The sequence below is a fragment of the Triticum aestivum genome, chromosome 6B (genome assembly GCF_018294505.1).
Source record: "Triticum aestivum cultivar Chinese Spring chromosome 6B, IWGSC CS RefSeq v2.1, whole genome shotgun sequence".
Taxonomy (NCBI): Eukaryota; Viridiplantae; Streptophyta; class Magnoliopsida; order Poales; family Poaceae; genus Triticum; species Triticum aestivum.
Window position 1 is genome coordinate 717,455,749 of NC_057810.1, and position 19,988 is coordinate 717,475,736.

The 19,988-nt window shown below is 47.6% G+C and overlaps 1 protein-coding gene and 1 pseudogene across 1 annotated transcript; both read left to right on the top strand.

Annotated features, from left to right (window-relative positions):
* Positions 1 to 2,455: 2,455 nt before the first annotated feature.
* LOC123139750 (divinyl chlorophyllide a 8-vinyl-reductase, chloroplastic-like) lies at positions 2,456 to 3,162 on the top strand (annotated as a pseudogene).
* A 9,739-nt stretch (positions 3,163 to 12,901) lies between these two features.
* LOC123139971 (divinyl chlorophyllide a 8-vinyl-reductase, chloroplastic) lies at positions 12,902 to 14,340 on the top strand. The gene has a single exon (XM_044559692.1). It carries the CDS (start codon positions 12,995 to 12,997, stop codon positions 14,210 to 14,212), a length of 1,218 nt encoding a protein of 405 aa, XP_044415627.1. The 5' UTR covers positions 12,902 to 12,994; the 3' UTR covers positions 14,213 to 14,340.
* Positions 14,341 to 19,988: the final 5,648 nt, after the last annotated feature.

Genomic DNA, 19,988 nt, shown 5'->3' on the forward strand with positions numbered 1-19,988 from the left:
ATGCTAGCCAAATTCTTAGCACCAAGTAGAAATACTACTTGTGCTTCCAAATACCCTTAAACCAGTTTTGCCATGAGAGTCCACCACATCTACCTATGGATTGAGTAAGATCCTTCAAGTAAGTTGTCATCGGTGCAAGCAATAAAAATTGCTCTCTAAATATGCATGACTTATTAGTGCAGAGAAATAAACTTTGTACGAACTTGTTGTGGACGCAATAAAAGCGACGGACTGCATAATAAAGGTCCACATACAAGGGGCAATATAAAGTGACGTTCTTTTGCATTAAGATTTTGTGCATCAACCCTAAACGCGCATGACAACCTGTGCTTCCCTCTGCGAAGGGCCTATCTTTTATTATTATCCTCTACCTTATGCAAGAGTCACGGTGATCTTCACCTTTCCCTTTTTATTTTTATCCTTTGGCAAGCTCAGCATGTTGGAAAGAACATGATATATATATATCTAATTAGATGTGGGGGAGCATGAATTATTATTGTTGGCATTACCCTTGAGGTAAAAGGTTGTGGGGCAAAACTATAAGCCTCTATCTTTCTCTGTGTCCGATTAAAACTCCGTAACCACAAGTATTGCATGAGTGTTAGCAATCATGAAGGACTAAGTGATAGTTGAGTATGTGGACTTGCTTTTAAGCTCTGACATAGACTCTTTCCGATGTTATGATAAATTGCAATTGCTTCAATGACTGAGGGTATAATTTGTTGGTGCTCAATAAGGTTTCTGATTCATGCTTTGGCTTTGTGAAAAGAGCATCACTTGAACATGAGTAATCATATGACAAAATCTATTTATGTTGCTGTTATGGAAACAATCATGATGCCTTCATGTCCGTATTTTATTTTTATCGACGCCTCTACCTCTAAACATGAGGACATATTTATTGTTATCGGCTTTTCGCTTGAGGACAAGCGAGGTCTAAGCTTGGGGGAGTTGATACGTCCATTTTGCATCATGCTTTTATATCAATATTTATTACATTATGGGTTGTTATTCCATGTTATGTCACGATACTTATGGCTATTCTCTCTTATTTTACAAGGTTTACATAAAGAGGGAGAATGCCGGCAGCTGGAATTCTGGGCTGGAAAAGGAGCAAATATTGGAGGCCTATTCTGCGCAACTCCAAAAGTCCTGAAACTCCACGGAATACCTTAAAATAAATAAAGAAAAATTGTCGCCAAAGATGAAGGTCAGGGGGCCCACACCCTGCTCACGAGGGTGGGGGGCGCCCCCTGGGCGCGCCCCCCTACCTCATGGCCCCCCTGGTGTCTCTCCGACGCCCATCTTCTCCTATATGAAGTCTTTCGATGAGAAAAAAATAGAAGGCAACCTTTCGGGACGAGACTCCGCCGCCACGAGGCGGAACCAATCTAGGGCTCCGGCAGAGCTGTTCTGCCGGGGACACTTCCCTCCGGGAGGGGGAAATCATCACCATCGTCATCACCAACGCTTCTCTCATCGGGAGAGGGCAATCTCCATCAACATCTTAACCAGCACCATCTCATCTCCAAACCTTAGTTCATCTCTTGTATCCAATTCTTGTCTCCAAGTCCGGGATTGGTGCTAGTAGGTTGCTAGTAGTGTGGATTACTCCTTGTAGTTGATGCTAGTTGGTTTATTTGGTGGAAGATCATATGTTCAGATCCTTTATGCACATTATTACCTCTCTGATTATGAACATGAATATGCTTTGTGAGTAGTTACATTTGTTCCTGAGGACAAGGGAGAAGTCTTGCTATTAGTAATCAGTGAATTTGGTATTCGTTCGATATTTTGATAAGATGTATGTTGTCTAACATCTAGTGGTGTTATGTGAACGTCGACTACATAACACTTTACCATTATTTGGGCCTATAGGAAGGCATTGGGAAGTAATAAGTAGATGATGGGTTGCTAGAGTGACAGAAGCTTAAACCCTAGTTTATGCGTTGCTTCGTAAGGGGCTGATTTGGATCCATATGTTTCATGCTATGGTTAGGTTTACCTTAATACTTTTGTTGTAGTTGCGGATGCTTGCAGTAGAGGTTAATCATAAGTGGGATGCTTGTTCAAGTAAGAACAGCACCCAAGCACCGGTCCACCCACATATCAAATTATCAAAGTACCGAACGCGAATCATATGAGCGTGATGAAAACTAGCTTGACGATATTCCCATGTGTCTTCGGGAGCGCTTTTCCTATTATAAGAGTTTGTCCAGGCTTGTCCTTTGCTACAAAAAGGATTGGGCCACCTTGCTGCACTTTATTTACTTTTGTTACTTGTTGCTCGTTACAATTTATCTTATCACAAAACTATCTGTTACCACTCATTTCAGTACTTGCAGAGAATACCTTGCTGAAAACCGCTTATCATTTCCTTCTACTCCTCGTTGGGTTCGACACTCTTACTTATCGAAAGGACTACGATAGATCCCCTATACTTGTGGGTCATCAACACGTCGACCACCACGCCACGCTCCACACCCTCCAGGCCGCACGCAGCCTCGGCGCTGCCCAATTCGTCCTCCTCTCCGCCGTCTGCGTCCAGAAGCCGCTTGTCGAGTTCCAACGCGCAAAGCTCAAGTTTGAGGGAGGCGCCCGGGACCCGGCCTTCACCTACAGCATCGTCCGCCCCACCGCCTTCTTCAAGAGCCTCGGCGGCCAGGTCGAAACTGTCAAGAAGGGCAATCCATACGTCATGTTTGGCGACGGCGAGTTCTGCTCTTGCAAGCCTATCAGCGAGGAGGATCTCGCCTCCTTCATCGCGTATTGCATCTTTGACAAGGAAAAGGCTAACAAGCGTCTTCCAATTGGAGGGCCGAGGAAGGCCCCTCACGCCGCTGGAGCAAGGGGAGATGTTGTTCCGGCTGCTCGGGGCGCGAACCCAGGTTCATCAAGGTGTCCATTCAGATCATGGATGGTGTCATCTGGGTGCTCGATGGATTGGACAAGGTGTTCCCCGGGCTGGAGGATGCCGCCGAGTTCGGCAAAATTGGGAGGTACTATGCGTCGAAGAGCATGCTAGTGCTCGATCCTGAGACCGGGGAGTACAACGACGAGAAGACGCCGAGCTATGGCAAAGACACACTCGAGCAGTTCTTCGATAAGGTGATAAGGGAAGGAATGGTGGGGCATGAGCTAGGCGAGCAGACCATCTTCTAGGCCTTCCAGCTTGTAAATTCAGGGCCAAGAGTGTAGACTTCTGAGTTTTGACACGTTTGTGTTTCCAACACAATTTTTTTTAGAACAAAGACGTTAGGAGCGTCTGACTTTAAATTAATAAAGCCATCAGACAACATCCAAACAAGGTTTTAATCTTACAGACCACACAACCAAAATATAAAGGACCATACTGTCCCAAATATGCGAAGATATGAAACCAGCCTGACACAGAGGCAGGCCAAGATACAACTCAGGGAACATATAGCCAGTTTCGACACAAACGCAAATACCAAAAGGCTCAAACTGTCGAGGTGGTTCGTCGAGCCAACGTCAGTGTGCTCTTGATCTTCTCCATGGTCTCCCTCATGCGCTCAGCATCACGCGGCTTCCCCAAGGGTGTCCACATCTGTAAGAAAAGGTGACATTTGAAAATAATATCAGCGGGATGAGCGGGGAATTTCTTCTCTATCGCAATTTTGTTCCGGCTCGTCCAAAAGGACCACACCAATGCCCCTATGCAACGTCAAATTATCCTTGCATTTGATCCCCGCTCGGACGAGAGCAAGGCAAGCAGGTCCCCACCGGAAAGGGGATTCCAGTTTTGACTACACGTTTCTCTATCGACGCTCCACACAAACCTAGCTAGAAAGCACCCAAAGAAAACATGGTTCGTGTTCTCCCATAGTCTGCAAACGGCACAAGAACCATCAGCTGGCCCGTTGCGTTTGGCCATGTTATCCAACGTCGGCAAACGGTTATGAAACATTTGCCACATAAATATTTTGATTTTGAGGGGCAGTGCCACCTTCCATAGCCCCCTAGCTATGTCGAGCGAGTTTCCCTCGGTCATTTTATTGTAAAGAGACTCGACCGAAAACTTTTGAGAGGCATCCAGGCTCCATGTGACAGCATCAGCCTCCAGACTGAGTTGTCGGCCGTCTAGCAAAGCCACAAGATTGGCCCAGCTTGCTTCCTCAGCCGGGTCGAGTGAGCGCATGAAGTGAATCGCTGGGGGGTGTAACCTCAGGGCCTCGCCCACCAGAATATTAGTGTCCGTGGCGAGTTGAAAGATTGCAGCGTGTGATTGCCACAACGGCGTCTGACCCAACCAACTATCAAGCCTGAACCGTGTGGACATGCCGTTATTTACGTTAAAACGCCCCCCTACCGAGAAAGCTGGTCTAACCGCTTGGATCCCATTCCAAAACGTAGAGTCGGACGACTTGGCCTTGAACAGGATCCCGTCCGGGAAATATTTTGCCCGAAGAAGATCCGCCCAGAGTCCCGACTTGTTTTGGGCAAGACGCCACCACCATTTGGTAAGAAGAGCAACATTCGTTGACTTGGAGTTAGTAATCCCCAAGCCTTCGAATTTTTTTGGCCTACATACCCCCGCCCACTTGACCAAATAGTATTTGCGTTTAGTTCCAGTTCCTTCCCAAAAGAACTGGGAGCGGGGGGGGGGGGGGGGGGGGGGTCAAGTTTTGCATGGGCACTATCTATCCGCGAGAAGAAACACCCCCATTGTAAAGAGAGGCAGTGAGGAGAGGCTAGAGTTCGTGAGAATCAATCTAGCCGCCGAGGACATGAACCTCACTCTCCACAGGCTTACCCTATTGGCCACTTTGCCATATAAAGGTTCCCATTCAGAGATTGACAACTTCCAATGTGAGATCAGGAGGCCAAGGTATTTGACCGGAAGCCCCCAAGCTTGCAGTTGAGTAAATTGGCCACCCGCACACTGTCCCGATCGCCCATCCCTATGGTGATGACTTCGCTTTTTAGGAAATTAATTTTCAGCCCCGATAAAATCTCAAAGGCAAGGAGCAGCTTGATCGAGGCGATACTATGGTCGTCTGGCTCAAAGAGGAGCATCGTATCGTCTGCGTATTGCAGGTGGGTCACCCCACCGGGGATGAGGTGGGGCACCATCCCTTTAATGTGACTCGCAGCCCTTGCCTTGGTGAGCATGGTTGACAAGGCATTCACAACAAAGTTAAAAATGAGCGGGGAGCTTGGGTCTCCTTGGTGGAGTCCCCTTTTATTGCGGAAAAACTTAGCCCATTATGCCATTTATTGTGACCGCCGTATGCCCGCTACTGACTAAGTGCATGATACGATGGACGAAACCTTCCTCAAAACCCTTTTTGAGGAGGACCTACAAACTCCCAGTTCACACGGTCGTATGCTTTTTCGAAATCGAGCTTGAGCAGAACACCCTTCCCCTTTGTGTGCTTGAGTTTGTGGACAATCTCCAGTAACGCGATTGGCCCTTCTAGGATGTTACGGTCCTTCAGAAAGGCGGTCTGGCTTTTGCTAATCACTCGTTGCACTATAGGCGCCAAGCGAGTGGCGTACGCTTTCTCACAAACTTTGAACAGAACGTTTATGAGGGTGATCGGCCTAAACAATTTAATGTTGCAGTGTGGTACTTGAGGCAGTGGCCACATAGCACGGTATAATAACTGTATAAAATGCTGAGACAAGCAAAATCCTCAATAGTAATTATTGTTGAGTAACGACTCACCTCAACACTGCTCCATCAGTACTGCATTATAGTACTAGTGCTACAAACAGGACAAGAACAAGAACCAAAAATGGAACGCTACATACATCATATCATATTCATTCCTCTATAGTAAGTTGTTTGGGCGCACTGCGACGATAGAGAAGTTGAAGCAATGAACACAATAGGCGGGGATCTGTAACTTTAAAGCCATCCTGTAAAGAGCCCAGGTCATATGCATGCCGCTCAAATCGTGCCTCTGTAAGCACAAAGCGCTAGTCTGGCATCAGCTTAAAGAATTTACTTTTGAGCAACAACTCGAGATGCTCAAGCCTACCAGCAGCACAAATAAAGGTATCTCATCTCGGTACAAGAGTAACTAACAGTCACACTTGGCAATCGTAAAATCGAAATGTATGGGAAGGGTAACTTCAATTTGCTGCGGAGTAGAGACGACATGTTAACACTGGGGCTGGGTTAGCAGAAAATACCTTTGGAATGAGTTGAGAATTAAGGTCCTAAGCTTTGTACTCGTGAACATGCAGCCACTTACTTGGTTGATGACCATCATTTGTTCCCTTTGATAACAGGACAGCCCCCTGCAAGAATTAATAACAAGGTGTAAAGAAATCTGTCGGCAGATTGCTCAAGAATATATATATGAATATAAGCACAAGTCTCAGGTCATCGAGCGCGTGGGTGCCGCAATGCCTGGCGTCCCCTCAGCTTTTTCGGAATCCCTACTTTGTCGCCATTGCCCCGCCTCCCTGTCGGACACCAACAAGCTTCAGTTCCTTGCAAGGTCCGGAAAGAAGCCGCGCCCCTCTCGAAGACGTTTGGTCGTGATTCTTGGGCATCGATCGTTGCTGCTCCTGCTAACTCTGTGGCCTCGGCGGATATCCCAGTGCGGCCTGCCTTGGAGAGGCAGGCTGAGTTGTTGCGCTCTGAGCTCCTTGATATGGCTTCCTTCCGGTTTGAGGAGACCGTCCAGCCTCTGTGTGATGTCGTTGACTCCATGCAAGGTTGGATGTTGCGGATGGAGAGCTTCATGGAGCGAGTTGAGGCTGCACTAGGAGGGCTCTCCCTGGCGCCACCTATGTTGCAGAGTGCTCATGTATCGTGCCCTTTGATTGTGCCTGATGGCAGCTTCAAGGTCGAAAGGGGAGACGAGCTTCATGGTTGTTTCTCCCCTCGTGCTAGAGCCAGCTCGCCGCCGTCGGCCTATGAGGGTCTAGGCAATGATGTGGTTGTGACTCCGGTGCTGCAGATCATGCCTGAGCTTCGGGAGCTGTGTGGAGGCTCGGTTCTGCCTCTGTCCGTCGAACAACCGAAGTCCATTGGGTGTAAGGCGTCAACCAGTCTACCTCTTGGTGTCATGGAGCATGGAGTTCTAGATGTTGCTGATGTTCCCTCGTTTGCGACCATGGAGCAGGTGATGCCAGTGAGTGACATGACCATTTAGCCAAGTGTGTTGGCACCTACTCCAAATCCAGATGCTCTCTTCGCAAAGGAACTTTGTGACTTGATCACTAGTGTGGAGGTTGCTAGACCTGGTTTGGGCAGGTCGATTGCTTGCCTCTTGACAGGGACACCAATAAGGGGCAAACAAAAGAAGGTGGGCAAAGGAAAGAGTGGCGTCATGGGCAAGGCGTCTCTCGCTGCTTGATGGATGACCTTTGATCTCTCGGTCTGTCCGCTTTGATTGGGTTGTCGTTGAGGGTTGGGAGGTGCCTGATGTCTTGTGTCGAGCTGTTCTTGTCGGGGGTCTCTTGGCGTAGTAGCAATATCGGGGTTTGTGGATGTTGTGTATTCGAAGAGTCTGGGAGGGGCCGCATGTGCTGCTGTGGGGTTTCTTGCCATGTGAGGAGTTAGTCTGTGCTTCATTTGTATTGGTTTTCGGCCGGTTTTTCGTAAATTAACTGGGCAATTCTTCTTCTTCTTCTTAATTAATCGATGAGGCAAAACTTTTGCCTCCGTTTCGGAAAAAATATATAAGCGCAAGTTTAAGTTTAACAGCAGGTAGCTTCAGAAGGAGAATGGAACAAGAATTTCACAAGTGAAAGGTCCAATATAAATCAGGTCACATAAATATTCTACTTTCTGGAGAAAGTGTAACTAACAAGGGCAGCGAGCAGGCCACCGAACTAGTCCCTCTGTCCCAAAATATAAGAATATTTTTAATACTACACTAATGTTAAAAAGGTTTTTATATTATGGGACGGATGGAGTAATTAACTAACTAACCATGCAAACTTAGTGGATCTAGAGTGGCATCTTGGGTTTCACAGCAAGACCTTTTGTGGCACACTCTGAAAGTTGGTTGTACCTACCACGGTAAGGAACTGCTGCATCGGGGAAAATATATAGTGTACGTCTCCCCCTTGTTGAACATCTGACCTGTTTCAGTTGCGAATATGTGTCAAGGACAAGTTAGCAACTCAGTTAACATCACAAAACATAACATAACCCAAATATAAGTCTTTTTAAAGATTTCAACAAGTGACTACATACGGAGCAAAATGAGTGAATGAATCTACACTCTAAAATATGTCTATATACATCCGTATGTTGTAGTTCATTTGAAACATCTAAAAAGACTCATATATTTAGGAACGGAGGGAGTACATGAGAACAGTTGCCATCCATTTAATTCTTGGTGTTGAACTTGTCAAGAAAATAGTCAAAGTGGGGTTCGTACTTGTGCCCGACTGACTTCATAGTGCAGGAGTTGGAGTCCCTTTCCAAGTTGTGTAAGCCAGCATGAATGAACACACACACAATTAAACAAACCTAATAGTACAGTGTGTGTGTGTGTGTGTGTGTGTGTGTGTGTGTGTGTGTGTGTGTGTGTGTGTGTGTGTGTGTGTGTATGCTCAAAGGATAAAAGCAACATATATATGCTAAGAGCTGCATTGTTCAAGTCGAGAAAATGTCACACCACTTGCATACTGAATAAAGTTACATGCACTATAACTAGCAGGGGAAGGAGGGAGTCATCAGACTTGCTATGAATTTTAGGGGTCACACTTTTTTCTGTATGCCTTAGCTTTACTTTATCAACTGAGAAATCTCACCGACCATGAAACGAAATAAGGTCTTTACATAGGTACAATATATATATACAATACAAACCTGCAGGTATGAAGTCCGGGGTGTAATCGGCTGTCCTCCTTTCAATGGCTCTTTTTTTAAAAGTTGAACCTGCAGGTATGAAGAAAGAAGCATGCCTGAACTTGTACGAACGAACCCTGCTGTCCTCCTTGCTTACAAACCTATCTAAATTGTGTAGAAAAATGTTCAGTTCAGTTCAGTGTTGCCTTTTTTTTTTTGAAACTAGGCAAAAGATTTGCCATTTTTATTGATTAAGAGAGAAGTTTTAGAGGTTAAGGCCAAAGGCCAAATTACAACAATCACTCTCGCGGCATTATGTTATTCAAATGCCTTGCTCCTGCAATGCTCCAAAGTAAGGTCTCCTCTTTAATCCTAGCAACAACGACTCCCACCGGAACGGCATTATTACGAAAGATTCGTGCATTCCTCTCTTTCCATACCTCCCAAGAGATTAGCAGCATCAAGGAAGCAAGCGGCCTTTGCGATTGAGTCTTCTTGTTAGCATTGTGGCTCCACCACTCTTTAACGGAAGTCGCGTCACTCCAATCGGAAGGATGCACATCATGGAGACCAAGCCAATCTTTGATCATACGCCAAACTCTGAAAGTGTATCAGCATTGGAATAGAAGGTGGGCCCCCGACTCTTGAACTTGCTTGCATAGTGGACAAAGGTTACAGTTTGACCACCCACGACGCTGAAGCCTGTTTGCCGTCCAAATTCTATTGTTGATTGCCAGCCATGCGAAGAACTTGCATTTAGGAGGCGCCCAAATCTTCCAAATGGTCGGAATCATGGCCGTGTCAGTATGGCCATAGAACTGCGCCTTATAGGCTGACGCCGCCGAGTAGTGGCTGTTAGTAGTGAACTTCCAAGTGATAGTGTCGGGCGTGTTGACGTCAAGGTGGACATGTGAGACCCTCTCCCAAAGGGAGACAAACTCAGAGAGGTGTTCAAAAGTGATTCCCTGAAGAATGTCCACCTGGGAAGTCCAGAAGTTATCGTATAGAGCCAATCGAACCGAGCAATTCTTCTTCTTCGACAAGTCATAGATTTTGGGAGCTATGTCCTTGGGCCTAATCCCATCAAGCCAAGGAGACTCCCAAAACTTGGCACGCATGCCATCCCCAACTTGGACCTTGGTAGCCCCGGCAAAGATATCTCGGTCATTGTCATCACAAGGGGTTCCCAAGCCAACCCATGGCTTGTCTGGGTGAAGCCACTCGTCCCACAGCCACCGAAGGCGAAGGGCAGTGGCAAATTTGTCAAGGTTTAGGATCCCAAGACCTCCATGCATCTTGGACTTGCACACTTGCTCCCAATTTATCTTGCATTTTTCCACCATTGACCTTAATTATCACAACCTGCCCAAAGAAAAGCACGTCTGAGGGCATCAATTTTCTTCTTGACCTCCACCGATAAATCTAACGCCGTCATGTAGTAGACAACAATTGCTGTGAGGACAGACTTTACCAAGACAACGCGACCCGCTGAGGCAACATGCCTCCCCACCCAAGGAGTGAGTTGGCCCGCAACCTTGTCCTCGAGGGGCTGGTAGTGAATTCTCTTCAGTCTCTTGACAGACAAAGGCAACCCAAGGTATTTCATCGGAAAGGAGCATCCCATGGCCGGGAAGGATTGGAGGATATCCGGGAGATCCACATTTTCACAACGGATTGGGGCGACAAAGCTTTTGGAGAAGTTTGTGACCAGACCGGTGACTTCCCCAAAGTGCTTGAGAGTGTTGGCGAAAAACTGGACGTCCTCCTTAATAGGTGCAAGAAAAACAGCGGCGTCATCTGCGCAAAGCGAAGCACGGATAGGCATAGCATTTCCACCTAGCGGATGAAGATTTCCTTGAGTTGTGCTCTTCGTAAGGATATGGTGCAGTGGGTCGATGGCAAGCACAAATAACAAGGGTGATAGAGGGTCGCCCTGCCTTAACCCACGACCAAGCTTGATGGGGTCGCCGGGCACACCATTGAGAAGAACACGCGATGAAGCCGAGGTCAACAGTGTGGAAACCCAACCTCTAAAGCGGGGCGGGAAACCAAGGTGTCGAAGCAGGTCGAGGAGGAAGTCCCACCGCACCGAGTCGAAGGCTTTTTTGATGTCAAGTTTGAAGAGCAATGCCGGTGTTTTCCTACGGTGGAAGCGTCTCGGGAGGTTGCGCACATACATGAAGTTGTCGTGGATGCATCTTCTTTTAATGAACGCACTTTGGGCGTGCGAGACAAGATCATTCATGTGCGGGGCAAGCCGGTTGGACATCATCTTGGCAATTAACTTAGCGATGGCATGGATAAGACTGATGGGTCGAAAGTCAATGATGTCCTCGGCACCCTCCTTCTTCGGAATGAGAGCAATGTCGGCAGAGTTCAACCAATGAAAGTGAGCAGCATGGAGATCGGAGAAATGGTTGATGGCAAGCATGATGTCTGGCTTGATGGTGTCCCAACATGCCTTGAGAAAGGCACCTGTGAATCCATCAGGACCCGGTGCCTTGTCGCTTGGCATGGAAAATACAGCTCTCTTTGCTTCCTCTTAGGTGAAAGCCTCTCCCAACTCATGAAGGTCACAATTGGGCGTAGGAATGCTCCCCCAATTGATGTTGATGTCACTTGAAGGGCATTTTTTTGCAATGTTCTTGAAGTGGTTGTGGATAATTTTTTCCTTGTGCTCATGCTCAGTGACCCAACCGTTGTTGTGCTTGAGGCGATGAATGAATTTTTTTCTCCTTCTATGGTTGACACGTAGATGGAAGTAACGAGTGTTGGCATCTCCTTCCTTGAGGTTAGTGATTCTGGAATTTTGACGCTTCCTAGCCTTCTCCAACACGGCTAAGCTAATAATCTTTCTCTTAAGCCTATTGCGGATGTCACTTTCTTCCGGGCTGAGAGCTCTCTCCTCTTGCGCTAAGTCAAATTGGAGGATGACTTGGAGGGCCATGTGGAGTTGGACCTTGGAGTTGGCAAAAAGGGTCTTGCTCCATTTGCGCAATTTTTGGCTTGTCTTCTTGAGCTTGTGGTAGAGCCTTTGGTAGGGCTCGACATGCCTTGATTCCTCGCTCCAAGCGTCGCTCACCACCTTCTGGAAGCCTGGCATTTTGATCCAGTAGTTTTCGAAGCGGAAGGACTTGGGTCTTCTGGGCCCATCGTCATTAGCAAGTAAAAGAGGGCAGTGGTCGGATAGCGACGATGAGAGGGCATGAAGAATGTGAGTAGAGAAATTGACGTCCCAGTCTTCATTGCAAAAGAAACTGTCAAGCTTGCTCAAAGTCGGATCGTTTTGTTCATTACTCCAAGTGAATCTTCTATTTTGAAGGTGAATCTCCTTGAGCTCGCAATCGCTTAAGGTGTTTCGAAAGCGCACGAGCCAGCTTCGGTCCACATTCGCACGATTCTTGTCTCTAGCCCGATATATTTGATTAAAGTCTCCGTTGACTAGCCATTTGGTCCCCGAGGCTGGCTTTTGCGAGGTGAGTTCCTGGAAGAAAGCCTCCTTATGGTTGCTGCGAGTGGGGCCATAGACTGTAGTTAGCTTGAAAGTCTTGTTATCAGTGGAGTTGTTGAGATTCACAGTCGCGGAGAGGAAGTACGCCCCAGTTTGTACATTGACGACGGTAACAGCTTCATTGTCCCATAATAACAGGATGCCACCTTTAGTGCCATCAACCGGTCTATGAGCAAAGCTTTTGAGGCGTTGACCGCCCAGATAAGAAGCGATGGACGGATCAATGGTCTGCAACTTCGATTCTTGGATGCAAACCAGATTACAGGAGGATGTTGCCCATTCTAGCCCTAGAAAAAAAATTCAGAGCATAGCCAGCCCAGAAAGCAGCATCAACTAACTTATGGTCAAATAAGTGGGGACAAGGGCGGCTGAACAGAACAAAATTGCCCAAAAACAAAATTGCACACCGGCGACCGCCACGCCGCACGCACGCTCCGCTGATGCGCCCGTCGATGCCAAATCCCGATCGATTTTGAGCCAGAGGAATCACAAGCCTCCATCGCCATCGATGCTCTCCCTAGTTAGCATCTAACGGCTCACGTTCGGCCGCTCCAGATGACGGATCGCGCGCGCGTCAGTCAGTCAGCGTTTATTTAGGCAAAAAAAAAAAAAAAAAAGCCAGTCCGCCACCACCACAAACGCTCGCTCGCCGGCTTCCCCACACTCGTTCTCGATACTGGATAACCACATCTCCGTCGAGCACCATGGCCGCCCTTCTCCTCCCAGTCTCCTCCCGCCTCCCCAAGAGCACGGCCATCGCCTCCGCTCCCCGCCCCACACCGCGCTTCATCTCCTTCCCCCTCACAACCGCCAAGGCCTGCCGCCGCCGCGGGGGATGTAGTATCCTCGCCTCCTCCTCTGCGATGCCGCCCTCCCCGGCCGCGGCCCAGCCTTTCCGCTCCCTGCCCCCCTCCGAGACCACCGTCCTCGTCACCGGCGCCACGGGCTACATCGGCCGCTTCGTCGTCCGCGAGCTGCTCCGCCGCGGCCACCGCGTCGTCGCCGTCGCCCGCCCGCGCAGCGGCGTCCGCGGCAAGAACTCCCCCGACGAGGTCGTCTCCGACCTCGCCCCCGCCCGCGTCGTCTTCTCCGACGTCACCGACCCGGCCGCCCTCCTCGCGGACCTCTCGCCGACATACGGCCCCGTGCACGCCGCGGTCTGCTGCCTCGCCAGCCGCGGCGGCGGGGTGCGGGACTCGTGGCGCGTCGACTACCGCGCCACGCTCCACACCCTGCAGGCCGCGCGCAGCCTCGGCGCCGCCCACTTCGTGCTCCTCTCCGCCGTCTGCGTCCAGAGGCCGCTCCTCGAGTTCCAGCGCGCCAAGCTCAGGTTCGAGGCCGAGCTCGCCGCCGAGGCGGCCCGGGACCCGGGCTTCACCTACAGCGTCGTCCGCCCCACCGCCTTCTTCAAGAGCCTCGGCGGCCAGGTCGAGGCCGTCAAGAAGGGCAACCCCTACGTCATGTTCGGCGACGGCAAGCTCTGCGCCTGCAAGCCCATCAGCGAGGAGGACCTCGCCTCCTTCATCGCGGACTGCATCTTCGACCGGGAGAAGGCCAACAAGGTGCTTCCGATCGGAGGGCCGGGGAAGGCCCTCACGCCGCTGGAGCAAGGGGAGATGCTGTTCCGGCTGCTCGGGCGCGAGCCCAGGTTCATCAGGGTGCCCATCCAGATCATGGATGGTGTCATCTGGGTGCTCGATGGACTGGCCAAGGTGTTCCCGGGGCTCGAGGATGCCGCCGAGTTCGGCAAGATTGGGAGGTACTACGCGTCGGAGAGCATGCTGGTGCTGGATCCCGAGACCGGGGAGTACAGCGACGAGAAGACGCCGAGCTATGGCAAGGACACGCTCGAGCACTTCTTCGAGAAGGTGATAAGGGAAGGAATGGCCGGGCAGGAGCTAGGCGAGCAGACCATCTTCTAGTTCTAGGCCTTCCAGCTTGTAAATTATCCTTTTTTTGCCAAGAGTGTAGTGAGGTAAGTGAGACTTATAAGTTTTGACACGTTTGTGTTTCCAACCCAACATATATATATATATATATTTAGAATGAAGACGTTAGGAACGGTCGGTTTTAAATTAATAAAATTAACGGTCTTAATTTTATTCTGAACTTTTTACTGACATGCCAAACTGGTACCAAAATTGCTGCCATTCAAGCCAGGGCTCTCTTTGTCTCCACCGACGCCTCACTTGATGTACAATGAAAATTATGACACAGTATCACTGCACAAGGTGAACTTTGTTGCGGAAGTGATTGCTCATTAACTGTACCCAAATAAGATGAACAACATGAGCTGATAATTGTACAATACATATGGCTTCTCTACTCAATGTCTCAGTTGGTAGTCTGCGTTCCGGATTTTATTTTCGTCCCACCTAATATGGTTTTTTTTTTGGTACTTCTTTGGTACTTGCTCCCACCTCCCACTCAGCCTGAAAAACTAAGAAAAACCCCGCGATCGAGTGCCGCACACGCCCAACCTCCCGTCGCAATTAACTGACACGATCGAAAATAAACCACCAAAAACAAACCGGCGAAAATTAACCAGCAAAAATAACACAAACAAATCACACGCAGGTTCGACGGGGCTCCCCTCGATCTGTTTCCCAGGTCGATCCTCAGGACGCCCCAACGGCGACAGCCCTTCGCCATCACCGAGATCCGAGGGAGCCGCCGCCATCGAGGTCCGGGAGGAGCCGCCGCCGAACCGTCTTCCTCCTCCGCCGACCTCCGAGGCGCCCTACTCGTGGGACGCCGCCGCCTCGCGGAACCCGAGGGCGGGGCAGGGCATGATCGCGTTGCGGTCGAGGTCCAAGATCGCTGCCGCCGAGGTCCAAGATCGCCGCCATCGACCTCTGAGATCGCCATCCCTCTCTATTTCTGGTTCGTCGGCCTCTCTCCCTTTTCCCAATATCTCTCTTTTGTGCGCGTGCATCGCTGCCGGCGTCCACTACCGGACGCCTCCGCCGTCGATTGGTGCCCCCATGGCGCTACTGACTCCGACGAGATCTCCTATTTCCAACATATGCAGCCGCCTCGCTGTTCTGGCCCCATGTGCGGACCCGTGGCTAACCCTAGCCATCTCTATCTCCGACGGTGACGCCTCCTCTTCCTCTTGCAGCCCTGTCCTCGTCCTTGCTGGTGCTCCACACCTATATCCGACGGTGACGGCGACCGACGGGCTGTGGGTCTACCAGAGGGCGCGGCAGGCGACAGCGCAAGGCCGCTCGCAGCAGGGCGCGTGGTCGATGCTCACGACAATGGTGGGCGTGAGCATGGCACAGGTAGCGGCCAGGTGCGTGCGGGTGGTAGCCGGCGAGGACATGTTGATGTTCATCCGGGGCACACGGTGAGTATTCTATGTTTATGTGAATAGATGCATCAGCCATACGGCTGCACCATCTCCAAGTATTTCTGGGTCAATCGCAGTGCAGGATAGATACCGGTCCTCCTCTTTGAAGTTAATTAAATAGATTTGTTAGCTGGTAGCTACGCAAATGATCACAAAGAGAAGACTACCACTGGTTCGAATGCTCTCTCCTCTTTGCAGTTAATTAAATAGATCTGTTAGCTGCTTAACTGCTACAACTGATTGTATCACCGGCCGGTTACTTTGGGTGAATTGGGCAGAACAAATTACGCCATGTATGTTCCATCTCATTTTGTTCAACGCTTGTGCTTTTCGTAATTGGGAGTCTCCAAGTTTTGATTCCATTTATTAGAATGATTGCTACTATCTGCTTGATGAATGGAATGTGAAGATTGTATAAAACAGTAGGATTTTCAGTTTGTATGCTCGTCCAGTAACTGAGTTTTTGCAGGTTTCATGATACAGTAATTGTGCAAATGTGTTAGACTTTATAATTACTTTTGCAGTGCCATTTAATTGTTAAACTTTCTAATGGGCATGCTTCTCAGATCCAAGGCATGGAGAACTCCAAGGAGTTTGCTGACAAGCTGTTCGGGATATGTCGAGGCAGAGGAACATTGAGCCGGATGAAGGCATTAACAAGGATCGGCTCAGAGAGGTCTTGATGGAGATTACTGACCACATCTTGGACTAAGCTATGTTCAGTTTAAGTCAATCTAACATACTGATGAAAATTTTCCTTTGGGTGTCTCACATTAACAGGTGGAACATGAACATTGATGGGATGCTCACAGAAGATGAGGTCAAGAAGGTGGCTACGGAAATGATCACAAAGAGAAGACTACCGCTGGATCGTCTTCCCCCGCCCCTTCAACTATGTTCACGTCTGCACATCAATCTATTGATATTGTTTGGGATTTTTTTTCCAGGGCCTTTTGATCGACCACGCGATTCAGAAAGCTCTTTAGTGCAGTTTGCAACAACAAAAATCAGAGGATTGGTCGTTTGTAAGGGTGGATATCTCAGAGGCGGCAGCCACCCGGATTGGAATTTAATTTCAATCTATTTCCCTGTCTGAAGTTTCATACTAGATGGTATGTTCCTATGATGTGATTTGTTTATGGAGATGGAGAGATGTGTAGGCACTTATTAGTTTAGAATTTTGCGATAAGATGAAACTAACTACTGATCTGATATGCTCTTAGAGTTGCAAGTGGTACTATGTTCCTATGCTGCGTTGACCCGAGCAGTTGCGAGAGCGAATGAAGCTGCGGTTGCACGGACAAGCTTGTGGAGGTGTCAATATGCACGCATGCGTCCCTGATTTGGAGCATGCCTCTGGCCTGGTAGGATTCTCGCTCTGCCCCGACCTCAAGTGCGTTCGTCTATCTGTGTCGTGCTCGGGACCATGCACTAATGCAGGTGCGGTTCTTCAGCTTTTCTTTGTCTTTTTCTTGGTATGTATATCTCTCAATCTTGTGAGCCGTGATTTTCATGCTGCCATGTATGCCATTGTGTCCTGTATAATGATTCTTCTTCTTATTTTTGAATGGCATACTTATTCTTATTGAGGCACTGCCGCTGCCTAATTTGCTTATAGAAATAACATACTAATTAATACAGGGAGAGAGTACGATTTTTTTGACACAATCTGCAGTACCCGTAAGCCTGCCTATAGGTAGATATGGATACATTTTGTAGCTTCCATTCTTGTTTTCTCTCATTGAAATTATGGATTTGGAAACTAATCATGGAGTGTCTAGATTGCCTGCTATATTACCAAGTGCGCTGAAGGAAAAGCTGCTGCTACCGTTGATGACCACTCTAGGTGATATAATTCATGTTTGCTTTGTTGTTTCAGTAACTTCCTGTAGCATATTGGTTCCATCTTTTTTTTTGCATCATGGTAAATTATTCTCATCTTGATATATATCATTTGGTCAACTGAAGATTTGAGTGCAGGGTAGAATTCTTGGTTGATTTTAGAATTTCGTTGTTGATTAGTTGGCCAACAGACTTTTATGAAATTCAAGGCGTCATTTAGGGTACTATATGTCATATTTGTCTTATTTCTATACTCACAATATTTCCGCATCATCTGAACAAATAATGCTAAATTGATATAATCATTTTGGATCAGTGTCATCTTCTCAATGCTGAACAGCCAAAATATATACATAGTGAGCAGTCCGCCGCACATGCTCATACGTCATATTTATGTACTGTTTAACACGGCAAAAATTGGTCAAACATTTAAACATTTCTACTGTTTAACACAACTAAAGTATATACATAATGATCAGTCCTGCGCTGCACGTTAGATCCAGCCTCCCTCCCTCGACACCATTCTTCTTACTTATTATTATTTATTTTAAAAATATCTTTAGTTTTATTTTCTAGCTACTTCAATTCATTTGTATATGGTTAGTTCCATCGCACTACGAGGATGATCCATGGCTTGTCGCGAACGATCACCTACGAGGACGATTCATGGCCGGTTGGGGATGGTCAGTTCCATCACACTGCGAGGAGATGATTCATGGCCGGTCGGGGATGGTCACCTGCGGTGAGCACGAGTACCTCCTCCATATCCTCCCAATACTAGCACCCTTGGCGATGAAAATGACAGCCAGGAGAATCCCTCCTTCACGCCTCTTTTCCATCTCTGTCAGATTGTCCTCTCCAGCAAGGTGTCTATGCATGAATCATATTTATGATTTCTTTGAATTTTTAACAATTAATATAGATTTTTGTACCCACAGCCCGAAGGCCAACCTTAATACTGGACCTCGAGAGGGGCATGTGGCCAACCATGCCGGAGGACGCAGAGGAGTTGTTTGGGAATGTTATCATCAGAGGACCCAAGAAGCAGCCCACCACGGATGCATGGACGAACCACGCAAGTCCATTGTGAGTTTGATGCTTCTCATGTGTTCACTGTGGTGCAATGAAGATCTGATGGGCAATGGTCTCATGATATTTCCTTTCTGAAAACTTAAATTTATAGCTTGCAATCCATCTGTGGCGAGGGTTCATGACAGACAAGCCAATAGATTTGGGGGTCCACTTCCCGGTGAAACAAATGTTCATTGCGGACAATATGAAGACGATGATTGGTACAATGAGGTGAATATATTATAATTTTTATTCTTCTCTCTCCATGTCTATGTTTGTGCTTGATCAAGTGTCCACTTAATTATTTTAGTTGTACAAAGTCCTAAGCTGGCCTCACTAGGTCGTACCCAGTGGCGGAGATAGGGGGGACCAGAAGGGGCCCTGGCCCCCCTAACACCATGATTTTGCATGTAATTTGCTATGAACAGTGGCAAAATTAGTACTAATTTGCTGCTAAAAATCTATTTTTCAACACTTTGGCCCTCCCCAACCTGTTTAGTAGCACTTGGCCTCCCTTATAGATATTTGCTGGCTCCGCCACTGGCTCGTACTCGTACCACACCGTGGGAAGGTTATGGGCAAGGTGGTTGAGCTTGATGCCAATGAGTTGGAGGTTATTGCTTTGGCGACGCCGAAGGCCGTTCACGCGAAGAGGAGATGTGCTTGGTGACGAGAAGTCTTAGACCACCGGTGAGTTTTGCTTCCTATCAGTTCAGCAATGTGTGTACATGTTCAGAATTGTTGGCTATAAACACTTGAATTATCTCCAATCATGTACTTCAGGTTCTACCATCTTCCATATTTACCATGTTTTGTCACTTAACAAAATTTACATAACTATTTTGTGTATGTATGCAAAATTCTGGTTTAGAAACTTAATGCAGAATTATGAACAAAATTATCATTCAGTATTAAGAATTTACATTTATCATAAGAAATGGCAAACTCATAGGTATTTCAATATAGAAATTACAATGCAATGTTCAGGGAAGATGGCGAGCTTCTAATTAGCGGTAACTTTATTCTGTTGAAACCGAAAGATATGGATGAGCCATGATAATGAGTGTTAGGGGGTTGGACGGCACGACGTAAAAATATATCATTTTTACTAAATAACTTCATTTTCCGCAGAAACTTCCTTGCACTAAACTTACAATATTGGCTTCTCCAGATGTACATAAGCTATTAGCTCTTAGCTCTATTTAATTCCACTCATATTTACGGAAGTGCTCTTTTGATCCCGAGTTCACAATCTCCCTGATGAACAGTAAAATCCAAAAACTTAGTTAAAGAATTCAAAAAAATTCTGGATTTAAACATCGATGAAAGTTTTAACTTCCTGCAAATTTTGGAGATGAAATAACATTGGTGGAAGTCTGGACAAAAAGAAAAAAACCGATGCTCCAAAATGCTTCCGAGAACAAATCTTTTGG

Coding starts and splice junctions, on each gene's coding strand:
- LOC123139971 (XM_044559692.1), top strand. CDS start 12,995: ATGGCCGCCCTTCTCCTCCCAGTCTCCTCCCGCCTCCCCAAGAGCACG.